General features: G+C 29.2%; 1 protein-coding gene across 1 annotated transcript; it reads right to left on the bottom strand.

The window, feature by feature from the left end:
* Positions 1-1308: 1308 nt before the first annotated feature.
* Positions 1309-2770, bottom strand: P174DRAFT_440366 (S-adenosyl-L-methionine-dependent methyltransferase). The gene is made up of 3 exons (XM_024827037.1): positions 2457-2770; positions 1838-2313; positions 1309-1817 (listed from the first exon to the last, which is right to left on the bottom strand). Exons 1-3 carry the CDS (start codon positions 2762-2764, stop codon positions 1507-1509), a joined length of 1095 nt encoding a protein of 364 aa, XP_024684351.1. The 5' UTR covers positions 2765-2770; the 3' UTR covers positions 1309-1506.
* Between the last annotated feature and the right edge of the window lie 12823 nt (positions 2771-15593).

Below are 15593 nucleotides of genomic sequence, written 5' to 3'. Positions count from 1 at the left end.
GCTAAGTAGTTTATTCTAATTATTATAATACATATATTTTTATTAGTAAACCTATATACTCCTATAAGTAAGTAATTGTAGCAGCGACTTGCAGCCTTGATACCTTGCTGGCTAGGAGACCCCCTAAAGTAGCCTATCTCCCTACGGCCACTTACATATATATATATTAATATTAGTAGCTTAGAAAGCTTATAGATTCTTTACTATACTGATAAACTATAGTAATAGCTATCTATATTATAATAGAAAAGGGCTATTATCTATGCTTTATATTTCTTTTAATCTAGAAGTTAATATATTAAATGACTCTGTGTAGAACTCTACTTCTAAATGTGGCTAGTCTTATTATAATTAAACTAGTCTTTAGGCTATAAGTACTTAAGACTTATTTAATCTTAAGTATCTCTTAATCTATCTAAGCTAGAATACCTCTCTTCCCTCTATAATACTAATACCATCTTACTAACCTCCTTATCTAAAAGTTATAAATCTAATTATTAATAAATATTAGCATCTCTTACCCTAGGTAGATCTTATCCTAAAAAAGACTAAGCTTTTTATTAAATAATCTCTTTAAAAGAAGGTATTTATCTCTCTCTATATATTATCTACTTAGATAAGGTATTCTCTAGCTCTGGCTAGTTCCCATAGTAATAGTGTTCTATATTATAGAAAGGGAGGGAATTAGTATTAATATAATTATATTTATAGGATAATATATTAGAGACAAGGCTAGAAAGAGTATAATTATAGGTATCTTAAAACTATTCATATAGGTCTTTCTGTATTATATTTAGATAGAGGTATTCTGAGCTTATAAAGCAGCCCTCTAAGATATTAAGATAGGCTTTCCCTAAGGTATATTAGCTAATAGAACACCTTAATATAATGAGGCTTATTATAGCAAGGCTTTACTGTAGTAATAATTATTATTTTTAGAGTATTCTAATAAGTTAATTAAATTTTAAAAAGTAAATAGAACCATAAGATTAGTTACTAAGAGTTAATATTAACCAGTAAGATTAGGATAAAGATAGTAAGATAGCTATATATTACTTAAGTAAAAAAAGAACCAATTATTAAGCTATATAATACCTAGCTAATTAGTCTATTATATAATATAATAGGTCTAAGCCCTCCATTAGTATTAACTATCTACAGCAGCATTATGGTCTGCTATAGCCTTGGTAATATAAAAGTCTGTAAAAACTAACTATCTGGTGTTTTCTCTTGTAGTTATATTTACATTTCTAATTTTTGTAGCCAGATTTTAATAGGTTTGAAGGTATAATAATAACAAAGAAACTGCCACCATCTCCAGCACGCCCTAGAGTGTTAGATTAATTACTGGGAGTATAGGACCTTTGCACCTGTAACTCTGTATCAAGATTAGGTCTATATGTGGACACAAGTTTCCACATCCCACTGGGGTCACTGGCGTGGCCGACTATTAAAATTAGTAGGACGGGTTTACTCTGTAGAAGCGCCCAGTATAATGCGAGAGTCTTAAAGCTTAGGCCGTCTATATAAGAAAACAGCACATGGATCTTGATCTGAAGAGGGCGAGTCTGCTGCAACCCCAGTGTCCAGAGGCCACACCCATATGGATAACGTATCTGCTGCTCTGCGGTTAGCTGCAATTTCACTGCAAGCAGATTTTACTCGTTCCGCCTGCAGTCGATCGCCGCACTCCAGCACAGTCAATCCTACTTGAAGATCAAATGATAGCAGAATTAATCTCTGGTAGAACAAATCCTCCTCATGCAGTCCAAACATAGACGTATGCATCCAATGAGGGGGACTAACGCAATAGTGGGCTCAAAGATTCGGACACTACGCGCTGTAGTCCCATTTCGAAATGACTCAGCTGATATATAAGGTGGGTTTGAAACCAACACATCCCATCGAAGATTCTCATCCCCGCCAAGTGTGATGGTCTGCGAATGAGAGTACTCCCGTAGGATCTGGTAAATGTCTGAGTGCTCATGTTCTTTGCAGCGAAGTACATCACCCTGGAGGAACTGCACTTCTTGAAGAGCGCGACCAGACAAATGCTCCAATCTAGCATTGTAGTGAAGATTTCTCCTGGCCAAATCAACAGCTCTGCTGCTGATATCTACGCCCAGGACGGATACCCGATCATAGTAACGCGAAAGGAGAGCATGCAGGAGAAGCGATATGCAGCCGGTGCCGGAGCAAAGATCTAGTATTCGGAGAGAGGATGCAGTGATTGACCCATCTAGATTTCTGCAGCCACCGAATTCTCGCAGAATCACAGTGGCAGCATGAAATGTCAAGGACTCGGTTTCTGGTCTGTGCCATGACTTGCCAATTAGCATGTAGAGGTAGTAGATGTCGACGAAGGACGCAATAAGGATGAAGAGGAGCATCATTCAGCAATTGAAAAATGTAGAAATCAGAACAATATAGGAAGTTGCTCAGCTGGTCAAACTCACCTGGGAATCAGCACCCCTCTCTCGCAAAGTATCTCGAGATCTCCAAATGGCTGGTCCCCCAGAATGTATTGAAGTGGCAGTCCCTTTGATCGCTCCCGGCACATCGACCTCAGGGTGCTTCTCCAGCCAAATAAGGTGGTTGACCTTCTAAGTCTTCCCCTTTTCGCGGCAATACCGATAGCTTTTTCCCTTAGCCAGCGAAGTTCATTTCGTGCAGATGGCAAGGTGCGGCATTCCCGCAGGAGCAATGGGAGAAGCGGATTCTCTTTATGTGCATTGAGTACTAATCGAGTTGGAATTCGAGGCATGAGTCACTGCGCATGGAGTGTCAGAAACTCGTGTCAACTTTTTAATGGAAATTCTATGTTGTCAGTGTGTGTGTACCTACAGGGTGCTGGCAGCCTGAAACTCAATAAGTTGAAAGGGCACTGGGCTCCTCCAGACATGGGGCACTCAATTGCTGTCAAAAACTAATAAGTATCATTGGAACATACTAAAATTGAATGTAGGGTGTGGTATCCATTCGTGGAAGCTTGCTTTTTTTATAATGTATTACTGGGTGAGCCAGCCACCCCCATCCAATTTCAACGCGTTTACACCGAAGTTATCCAAACCAACCATGCCATCAAAACCATGTTAAACCCCTAGAAATTTAGTAGAGCAAGAGGGAAGGATTTAACTAGTAATATCTACTTTAGGAAAGAATAAAATTTCAAGCATTCACTGCGCTATAGAGATATTTAATATGCCTAGATCTACCCTCAAGATTAACTAAATAGATACTAATATTAAATTAAAAAATATAGCTATAATTACTAACTATCTCCTATGCAGGAAGAAGTATTAGTAGAATAGATACTATCTAGGCATCTGCACAGAGTGGCTCCTAGGCTATCCTATATATAGGAAATAGCTAATATTCTTCATTTCTTCTCCAGGCAGATAATCTATCTAGATTTAAACTTATTAGTAAGAACTAGGTGTCTATCTTTACTAATTAATATAAGGAGATTAAAACTTAATATACTTAATAATATAATTATAGTTATACTTAATATATGGATCTAAAGATTATTAAGGGGTAGTTTAACTATCTATAGTAGATCTAAATATAATATAGTATCTTCTATAAGGATATATATAACTTTAATGAAATAGGCTTTATAATAGGCTTAATTATAACTACTAAGATAATAATAAAAGCTAATATATCTAGAAAGCCTTATCTTATTTAGCTAGGTAATTAGGAATAGGTTATAATAATTAAATATATTAATACTACTAGCTAGGTGCTTCTATCTTATATAATCTTAAGAGGAAGATTTATATTAAGGGATAATATTAAGATTATACTTTATTACCTTACTAGATCTAGAATTAAAGTTAGTTAAAATAGATAAATAATAAATAAGATAGGCCTTTAATAACTTTAAAAAATCTTTATCCCTATAGTAACTAGCTATATAGTTAGAAGATATTATCTATTTATTCTAGATAGCTATAAGAGCTATCTAATGTGACGATCCGTCACCATGTTCCCTGCTGACATCCTTACACAGAGCTTTCTGCCCCTCTTAACCACTTACTATAAGGTACTTAAAGAGGTTAATAACCCCTTATTCTCATATAATAAACTTTTAAAAATGACTTAAAAGGATTAGGAATCTACTAAATATCTAGGAGTATATTTAAAGCAGGTAGAGAAGGGTATCTTAATAAAATAATATACTTAATAAATAAGGCTTTAAGAATATATTAGTAATATACTAATAGGGAATAGCTAACCTGTGTACTATTAAAAGAAGTTAACTCTAGAAAGTAACTAGAGTGAAATTAACTTAACTTCTTTAGATAATAAGCTAAATAGGGGAATAATATATAAATTATTAAGGAGTAATTAACCCTAAAGGAATACTAGTAGGAAAGATATAAACTTTAATAGATTATTTATAGTAGTAATTCCAGCTTATTAGAAATAATTAGAGAAGGATAAGCTACTTAATATTATAAGAATATTAAGATAAAGGAATAAATTACCTATTTAACTAAAGTTAATTACTTAAAGATAGCTAAGTATAAAAGAAAACTATAAACTAATACTAGATAAGAGAGCTATATCTATACCAAACTCTAAGAACTATAAAATTAATCTAACTAAAAAAGCTTCTTTAACTTTATTAGCTTTCTTAATAGAAGCTATACTTAACTATCTTAGCCTCTATCTTAGCTTTAATAATTACCCTAGTCTAAAAGAACCTAGTTCTAATATACCTTCTTATACTTATTAACCTTCTTTATATCTTCTTCTTTTATCTTAATAGCCTTTAGAGCATTAATCTAATTTACTATAACCTTATTAAACTTTACTAGGTCTTAGTAAATAGAATATAGGTGCCCTAAGTTCTTAAAATCCTTAGTAGAGAGTAGCTAGGTAAGTACTTAACTATCTATAGGATAGCCTTAACATCTCTACTTTAAAGGAGTAGTATTAGTTAAGGGGGTTAGATATTTCTTTCCCTTATTAAGAAGGGTAGAAGGGGCCTTAGAAGAAGCATCTTAAAAATAATATTAATAAAATAAGACTATACTAAACTCATCAGCCTAGAAGAAGCTATATAGATAAAGATTAATAAACTTATAAGGTGAAGTAGGAGTACTTATCTTTAATATAAAAAGAGAAGGATTAAAAAAGAACTTCTTCTTCTAAGAATAAGTAGTAGGGCCTTTAGATAGAAAAGATATAATAATCTCTAGAGTTAACTTTTTTATAGATACTTTACCTTTCTTAGAAGAAGTAATTAGCTTTATAGAATAAGATTAAATAGTAGATTCTAGTGCTTCTTTAGCCTTCTTAATAGGCTAGTTATATATAATAAGACTATTATTATTAAGAGTATAAAGTCCCCCTTACTTAAGGAATAGACTATATAAATTAGAAAAGACTAAAATAAAAATAAGGAAGGAAAAGAGAATTTATATATATTAAGATTAGGCTTCTAGACTCCTAATTTACTAAGGTAAAAAGAATAGTCTATACCTTTACTATTCTATATATAATTTATATAGGTGCCAGCATACAAAGAATAATATTATCTAGAAGAATTAACTATATTAGGGGCAGCTATATAGGAATAAAAGATACTATAACTACCTATATAGATAGAATATAGTTTAGATATTTTATTACTATATTATTATAGGAGGAAGGTATTATAGTTAGATTATATCTTAAGGTCCTTTATAAGAATCTACTTATTTTAAGTAGCTTAATTAATCTCTTATATAGGGTCTAGTAATATTATATAGGATATTTAGGTGCTTATTAATTTATAGCTAATATCTTTCTTAGCTACCTATATAGTGCTAGTATATTTAGGAATATTAAGCATCTTAAAATTAATAGAATAAAGATAAAATAAGATATAAAGAATATTAAAATACTCTATATTAGGGAGTAATGATAAGAGACTATTAGTTTAGATAAGAAGAAGTTTAGCTAAGGGATATATTATTAAGGCTTAAACTATAAAATATTATATATAATAAAGTACTAAAGATTAAGGGTATTTATACCTAGGCTATATATACTAGTAGTAAATATTTACTTATTTATTTATAATTATTAGTTAATTCTACCTTTATTAATTCTTTTATTTATATATATTTATGAATAGTAATATTTACTATAATTCCCTATATACTACTTAGTAATTACTAATTACTTAGGTAACTTATATATTAATATCACTAAGTAAAGGGATCTAATTATAACCCTTATATATTAATAAAGAAGATGCTAAGCTACCACCACCCTAATTTTAAAGTTAGAGAATAAAGAATAATTTAATTAATTCTATAGACATTTAATAAAGAAATAATACTATCCAGATGCTAGATCTAGTAATTAATATATCTTAGTAATAGTTAAACCCTATTTAGCTGTAATGACAGGTGCTAACTAAACCTTCTACTTACTAACTAAGAACTCCACAGATGGAGTTCAATCTAAGTAGGGGAGGATATGATATTAATTAATATATATAATTTTGATTAAGTCTATGAGGGTGCATAGAGGATATTAGTAGATGTCATCAGCATATACATAACCATGTAGATTCTTATATTCCTTCATAGCTTAGGTAGAATTATAAAAGGGGCCAGAATCCCTCAATATCAGTAGGACATGTATGGGGCGGCCTTTGGCCTACCCCCTACCCTCACATGATTTGAAGGCTCTATGCCCCCCTGCGATGAACAATAATCCCAATATGGTAGCTTTAAATATAAGGTAATACCCTTTAGTCTTACTAATAGGCTAGCTATATTCTAGTACTTTATAAATAGTATTTTTATAGACTGCCTAGATTAATACCTAATAGTATTTATTAATAACCTACTAATCTATTCTAATAATAAATTAGATTACTAGCTCTATATCTATACTATTTTATAGTATTTATAGGAGCATGGCCTATAAGCCTTAATAAGAAGTATAAATTCTATATAATAAAGATATAGTATCTTAGCTTTATTATCTTAATAGATAGCATTAAGGTGGACCTAGAGAAGGTTATTATAGTATAAAAGTAGAAGACACCTACTACTATAAGAGGGGTCTAGTTATTTCTAGGCTTTTATAACTTCTATTAGAGGTTTATATAAGAGTATAGTTGTATTACTAAACCCCTTATTATACTAATAAGGAAGGATATCCCCTTTATATAGAATAATATTTATAAGAAGGCATTCTACTATTTAAAGGCTGCTCTTATAGAAGCTCTACTTCTTATTTATTATAACCTATCTTTACCTATAAAGTTAGAGATAGATGCCTCTAATAGAGTAGTTACTAGTATACTCTCTTAGTAGTAAGAGGAAGAGTAGCATCCTATTATCTACTACTCTAAGATTATAAATCTAGTAGAGTATAACTATGGCATCTATAACTAAGAGATATTAGTTATTATATATACTTTAAAAGAATAATAAGCTAAGCTATAAAGCCTATAAAGAGCTAAGCTATTTAATATTTTTATAGACTACTAGGTATTATAATATTTTATATAGAAGTAGTAACTAAACCCTTAATAGACTTAATAGAATAAGTTCCTATCTAGTTTCTACTTTCTAATTACTTTTTAACCCAGGAAGCTTAATATACTAGCTAATATACTTTCTAGACTAGAATACCTAGAAGGATTAGATAATTACTAAGTTTAGTTAATACTTTAGTTAGATTATCTAGACCCCTAAATCTTAGCAGCTATTACCCCCAGCCTGAGGTTAATAGTAGATTAGGTATCTAAAGTAAATAGATAATATAATAGTCTCTAGCTTAGTAGGGAACTTGCATAGGTAGGAAGTAACTAGTAGGAACTTAGAGATAGACTCCTACTCTTCTAAGGATGCCTAGTAATGCGGCTAATGCCTAATAAAGGTAATCTATATACTAAATTACTAGATAAGATCTATTAACCACCATCATTAGCATATCTAGGTAAGGCTAAGATGAGGTAACTTATCTAAGCTTACTACTATTAGACTTCCTAGAGATAGGATATAAACTACTAGATAGATAATTACCTCATCTGCCATTAAATAAAGATATATAGGGACCCTCTACTAGGACTACTATAATCTCTTCTAATCCCTAACTAACCTTAGTAATATATTACTATAGATTTCTATTTATTCCTATACTCTAAGATAGGTTTTAATACTATATTTATTATAGTAGACTAATTAGGGAAGAGAGCCTTTACTATTCCCTATTATAAGATAACTATTACTTATAATATAGCATGTCTCTTTATTACCTATATTTACCTATAGACTAGCTTACCAGAAATAATTATCTTAGATAAGGGAGGTTAGTTTATCTTAGACTTCTAGGATAAACTATATAAGGTCTTGCAGATCTACCTTAAGCTATTATTAGGATATTATCTATAGACTAATAACTAAATAGAAGTTATAAACTAGTGGATTATATAGTAACTATAACTATTTATTAACTATTACTAGGATAACTAGGACTAGTAGTTATCTATCCTAAATTTTACTACTATAGTACTCCTTAGTAAATCTATAAGAGTATTATCTTTCTTTATTAAAAGAGGCTTTAAACTATATATATCCTTTAACTAGTTAGTAGCTACCACCCTATTAGACCTTAATATTAATTATAAGTAAGCATAGCAGATGGCTAAATATATAGAGGAGATTTAGTTATATACTTATAAAGGAATAGAAGCTACTTAATACTAATAGAAATAATAGGCTAATAAGTACTACTATACTATTAATTTTAATATTAATAATTATATCTTTATTACTATATTAGACTAGAAGGTTAACTATCCTAGTTAGAAGCTTACTAACTAGCTTGCTAGACTATTCTAAATTACTAAATATAAGGGTAATACCTTCTAATTAGATTTACCTAATTCTATAAAAGTCCACCCTATCTTCATACCTAAGAAGCTTTATAAAGCCCTATCTATACTACCCTTGCCTAGCCAGCTTTAGGACCCAGCTCCCGTGCTCAAGGTTAATAGTAAAGATAAGTAGGAGATTAATAAAATACTTATATCCTAGCTCTACTATTATAAGCTCTAGTACTAGGTAAGATAGCTTAGTTATAATATTAATCTTTCCTAGTATCCAGCCTAAAACTTTAGAAACTCCCTAATGTTACTCTGAGACTTCTATACCTAATATCTAGCCATGCTAGGCCCACTAATGTGCCTACTAGAATAGCTATAAGTAGCTAAAGATGATGTATTCCTTAATAATTACCTAGACAATAATAGACCCTAAATGAGGGCATCTGGAACCTAAAGGGGGGGTAATATGATAATCTGTCACCATGTTCCCATCCTTATATAGAGCTTTCTGCCCCTCTTGACTGCTTACTACTTTGGGGTTATTTAGCTAGTTTGCACTACTCTACCCTCTGTTTATAATTTCTCCCTACCATATACATACTTTCCTTCTCTCTCTTCTCTATACTTAGTTTTCTATCGAAATACTACCATACCATTGGAATATGAGCAGTGCCATCATATCTAATACCTAGTTTTAATAAGGTTTATAGGGATAATAATATTATTACTACCTATATATCTACTTATTCTTCTTATCTCTTATAATTACTAGATATTAGTTATTCTAGCCCTTTAAAGCATGCTTATAGAGGCCTTATTAAGGGAAAGATATACTTAGAATATAATTATATTAATAATTTTAACTTCTATAAAGCATATCTAGTAGCTTATCTAGAGGTATTTATACCTCTAAATATCTAAAATAGCTTTATAGCAGCTGGAATCCACCCTTTAAGGCTAGAGAAGGTACTTAAGAAGCTATTTTTAACCCCTAAAATATGGTTATATTACTAAATCTAGTTATTCTTGCACTGCAGATATTATAATTACTTATAGCCTAGAATATAGCAGTTACTGCAGTATAGGGGGGCTATTAAAGGTACAGTGAGGTGCAAAAAGTATTTGACGACCCCTACCTTAACCGCCTACTATTAGCTAGACCTAATTAGGAAGGAGTTTGTTTCCATTATAACTAATATTTTGTATACCAACTATCTGCCTCTATAACTGCCTTCACCTAGTTATACTTTGCCTTTACGGCCCAATTTGGCTGTTGATATCCTATGGAAGTAATGGATATGTACGCGTTTTGTGGTTCTTTGCCAGCAGAATAGTAGGCGGTAAGGTAGGGGTGGTCGAATACTTTTTGCATCCCACTGTACTATTCTATATCTACTACCTACTCTATAGGGATAGATAGGATAGCTTTATTAGTCTAATTCCTATACTAAATAAACTCCTGCCCCTCCTAGATAGAGAATCTATCTATAGCTTCTATCTGCCTCCTAGATCACTTCCTCTTTTAAAGCTGTTTCTTATATATAGTATATAAATCTAAGTGGCCTCTTAAGTATGCTTTCCTACTTTTTTAGCTACTTAAGATTATAATGTGTTTTTAGGATGGAATTAGTTAATTAGCTACCTAATAGTATAGGGGGTTCTAAGCTAGATATTAAGCTAATTTAATTAATAATATACTATTAGAAATTATAAATAGCCTCTATTAAAGGATGATAAGGATCTTCTTTATCTTCCTTTCTTGTTAGTTTCTATCCTAATTATATTAGGCTTTAATTTCTAGAATACTATTATATCCCTCCTTTAGCTATAATCTTATCTATATAGGTATTTTAGGATATTATAATTATTTAATATTCTCTATCCCTTATAATTTTATACCTAAGGAATTAAGAAGGTTCCCCTAGTAAGAAAAAGATCTCCTAGTTATAATTTAATTAATTTAATTATATCTATTATTACATATATTAAAAGCATATTATTAATATAAATTAACAGATATTTATCAGCTCTATATTAATAAATATAGGGACCTTCTACTAATTATTTAAATCTAATTAATATAATTCTATTATTAAATTTCTTATTCTATAAGGAGTTAGATTAGTATAGTCTATAGAGGGCCTTAAGGACCCTATAGACCATCCATTTCTACTTAAAACTATTAAGTTAATATATATATAAATTATATATTTCTTAAGTAAGGTGTAAAGATAGGCTATTACTATATTAAGTTATTTAACTTCTAGATTCTATATAGTAATAAGGGTAGGAAAAAGTTAAGTATAACTTCTACTACTACTAGTCTATAGATAATATTAATATCTAATCTAGATTATTAGTGGTTATCAGAGACTACCTATCTTATATAAAAATAAGTACTATAATTATCTATATCTAGCTTTAGATTATAGACCTTATTTCCCTAGAAGTATTAGGGAATTATCTTTTAGGTATTAAACTAGCTTATAAGCTTTATATTTCTATAATTTATTAATCTATATATGTATAGTAGATTCCTAATAATATTTAAATAGATTTTCTATTACTTTATAGTATATATGTATAAGGAATCTTAATATTATATATATATAAACCTCCTAGAATTATAAATATCTATCTCTAATTATATCACAATTATATTTAGAAATTAATAAGAAGGTATATCTAAATATAAATATTATATCTATATCTTCTTTATCTTTATCTTCTTCTAGTTCTATTACACCCCTAAGATTCCACACTTTCTTTCTACTTAATATTTAATTTATCTAGAAGCTGCTGCAGTGGTTTTTCTTTAGTAGATTATTTAAATACTCTTAATAATAAGTATAAGGTGTAAGACCTAGAGCTTATTAATAGTAGTATAGCTAAAATTAAATAAGATCTTATAGACTTTAGTACTTATAGTATTAAATCTTCTAGTATATTAAATAGACCTTAATACTCTATCTATTTTCAGGGCATATAAACATCCTTAACTATTCTATTAGATCTGCTAATTTAATTAATTTATAGATATATTATTATTTAATTTAGCTAAATTTTAATATTCCTTTAGATCTTTATAGCTATTATCTAACCACTATATATCTTCTTATAGCCTTATTAAATATTTAGCTTAGTTATTAGGTACCTATATTACTTCCATAGCTGTTAGGACTATAGATAATCTATCTATATTTATAATACTATTATAGGGCCTTTACTAGCTTAGGGCTAATCTTACTGGCAGTTCTATTAGATCCCTAGGCCTATTTTTATTATTAAAATATACTTAATTCCTACCTTACTTAACTTATATATAGTTCCCTAGTAATTCATAGATTATAGGATGTTTTTAAGGTTCTTCTAGTAAAAGTTAACATTGAGCAGCTAGTTAAATTAAGATTAATTAAGATCTTACTTAGTTTACTTATCTAGCTAAGTGCTTATTTTAGTTTATATATCTAGTAGGGCCTTACACTTATATATCTATAAGCAAGGGATCCAGGGTAATCATTTAAATTCTTACTTAAATAGGTAATTCTAGTATTCTAATTAGTTAGTTAGCTTGCATAATTATGAGCTATGTTAAGATGGGCCTAGGATATATAAATTAAATTATTTTGCTAGTACTAAACCTAATTTTAGAGGTTATATCTAGGCTGGGTATTAGTTCTAGATTAGTAGGACCCTTTAGGTAAGAAGATTTATTATTATAACTATATTATCTTTATAATTCTCTATAACTATCCTTAAAGGTTGCATCCCTCATATAGATAATCTAGTTTATTTCTAGTATCTAGCCTAGGTAGATATAACTATTATCTCCCTTATATCTAACTTAATCATGCTTTATATATATGAGTAGTTTTTTAGGCTTAAATATAATCCTCTTTATAGATATAGATATATACTAGAATACTAAATAATTATAGATAATTAAGTAGGGGAAATGGATTACTAACTCCTAACTAGGCCTTTATACTATTTAGTAATTAAGATGCAATCTTCACTATTAGGGACTAGGTAGTTATTAATATAAATAGTAGTCTTTATTATATATAGCTATAGTTATTTAGATAGACTAGAATTAATTAATATAGCTCTAGCTATACTATATTAGTATAGCCTCTATAGGTTTCTATAATACTATTCATCTCTAGGGACCCTAGAGATATTATAATAATAATAATTCCTTTACTTTTAGCCTATATATAGAACTTATTAAATTCAGTTCCTCTATCTATATACTAAATTAGGATATATCTTCTAATTAATAGCTTATATTCTTTATCCTATCTAATTAAATAATTAGAAGGTTATCTTTTTTACTCTTATATTATTTAATTTACTAGAATTAGGAGTGATTATTAATATTAATAAGATAGTTTAACTAGGTATTAATTAATATACTAGAGAAGGCCTAGAGCTTTTACTTAATATATATACTTATAGGATATTTATTTGTTTACCTTACTTAGCTAGGTGGTATATTTTATAATGAAATTAATCTAACCTAATAACCTTATTACTATTGAGGTTACATCTTTCAATTATTAAATTTAGCTTAGACTTACTATAATAGCCTAGTCTATAGTAAATCTCTATTAGGGTTAATACTATAGCTGCTAGATTAGCTTACTATAGTACTTTTAATATTTATATTCCTATATCTAATATAGTATATCAAAATAGGGTTCCATTATCACATTCTAATATATTTATATAGGAGTTATAATAGTATCTAAGCTTTATAAGCTAATTAGTTAATATAAGTATTATTATTACCTATAGATAGTATTTATATAGAATATATAGCTTACTAATAGCATCTCCTATATAGTATTAAAGAATTAAACTTTCTTCTCCTACTATATATAATAGGATTCCTTTAGTAGTTTTGAATTAATATCCTTTCTTATTAGGTCTATATAGCTGATAGTTTACTACTTCTACTCTATTTATATAAATTATATACATAGTTCTAGAATCTAGAATATAATGATGGTCTGATTTAATATAATCCAGTTTAGTATATTTAAAGGAATTAGATTATTAGATAGCCATGCCTGCTAGATTAATAACTAGATTAGTATGTTCTATAGGAATTTAAGTAGCTAGATAAGCAGTATTTATCTAATTTAAGTATCCTATAGTAGATCTCCTTAGTTGTTTCTAATACTATATATCTAGGAGTGGCTTCCATATTAGGGGCCTATCTTCTATAAGAAAGTATAGTATATAACTATTCTATGGCTAGGGAGATTGTCACAGGCTAGAAGCCATATAAATCTATAACCTAGATTTAAATGGTAAGAAATTACTAAGAGGTTCTAACTAGGATCATAGTGGCTGAATATAAAAGGGGTATATAAATTATAGCTAAGATTATATAATATAAGCTTGCTATATTAATTAGTATATTATTATATAACTATAAGCTAGTGTCTAATTTAGACTAGAGTTTATTAATACCTAAGGCAGATTATAAGTACTAGTAAGGCTGGTAAGCTTAAGCACCTAGGAGGCCTTATCTACTATGCTACCCCCCCCCCCTCCCCCCTCTCCGCCTTTTAAATTAAGGCTAGTAGCTTTCCTAAGTATTAAGTATTACTATATTAGTAAGATTAGTAGCAGGCTCCTAGGTAGGCTATTTATAACCTATCTATTTAACTAAGTACTCTATATAATATCCTTATCTAATTTATTTCTTATACTTCTATAGGATCTCCTTAACTATATATTCAGCCTTACTATTAACTAGTATAGGAGGTAATAGTAACTAGTAATTATTATTTAATTAGCTTAGGAACAGGTTACTTATAGTAGGGTGTAGAAGACTAATATAAAATATATTATATATATCTAGTAGTATATCTAGTTAGTAAGTATATAATCTAATAATTTTAAAAATAGTAAACTTTATATACTATATATTAACCTTCTAGCTTAGATAATCCATTTAGATATTCTATAGATTTAACTATACTTTTAATTTAATAGCATAGTATAGACTTACTAAGTAAGAGTAGTTTAAATACTCTTTATACTATTATTAAGCTATAGTAAATTCTACTTAGATTATCTTAGTAGCTTTCTTTAACTTAGTAATAATATTACTAGCCCTTTCCTTTAGTAAATAGGTGTTACAACACCAACACAGCCGCTTTAGCACAAGGCGTATGTGACAGGCAGAATCCAAAGGATTATTAGTTGCTAATTAACCTTAAAAATGATTACCTAGTAATCCAGAGGAATACTTAATCTAGATAGACATTCTATAGGAAAATAGTTTAGTTATACACTACTATACTATATAGGTGATAACAGATTATGTAGCTAACCTCTAGTAATACTAAGTTATTATAGAGGATAATTTATATTCACCCTAAGCATACTAAATACAGCTATAGTAATATATAACTAACTACTATATACTAAGGCTTAATAATAGTAGATAGATAGATATAATAGTTAGTATATTAGTATTAGAGGTACCTACTAAATCTACTAATCTACCACCTACCTTAAATACCTTAAGAGGAACTATAGATATATAAGGATATTTATTACTATATATCTAGCACTCTTAGTTTAGTTCCTTATATTTAATAATAATATCTTACTTGAGTATAAGTTCACTAGTCTAATTTATTAGTTGCTCTCTTACTATTAAGTATATATACTTAATAGGTCTTACTTCTTCTATCTCTACTATTATTATTCTTATATTACTTTTAGATTATCC

This window comes from Aspergillus novofumigatus (assembly GCF_002847465.1).
Source record: "Aspergillus novofumigatus IBT 16806 chromosome Unknown P174scaffold_3, whole genome shotgun sequence".
Classification (NCBI taxonomy): Eukaryota; Fungi; Ascomycota; class Eurotiomycetes; order Eurotiales; family Aspergillaceae; genus Aspergillus; species Aspergillus novofumigatus.
Note: the sequence above shows the minus strand (reverse complement) of the source record. Positions and strands in the feature narration are given on the sequence as shown.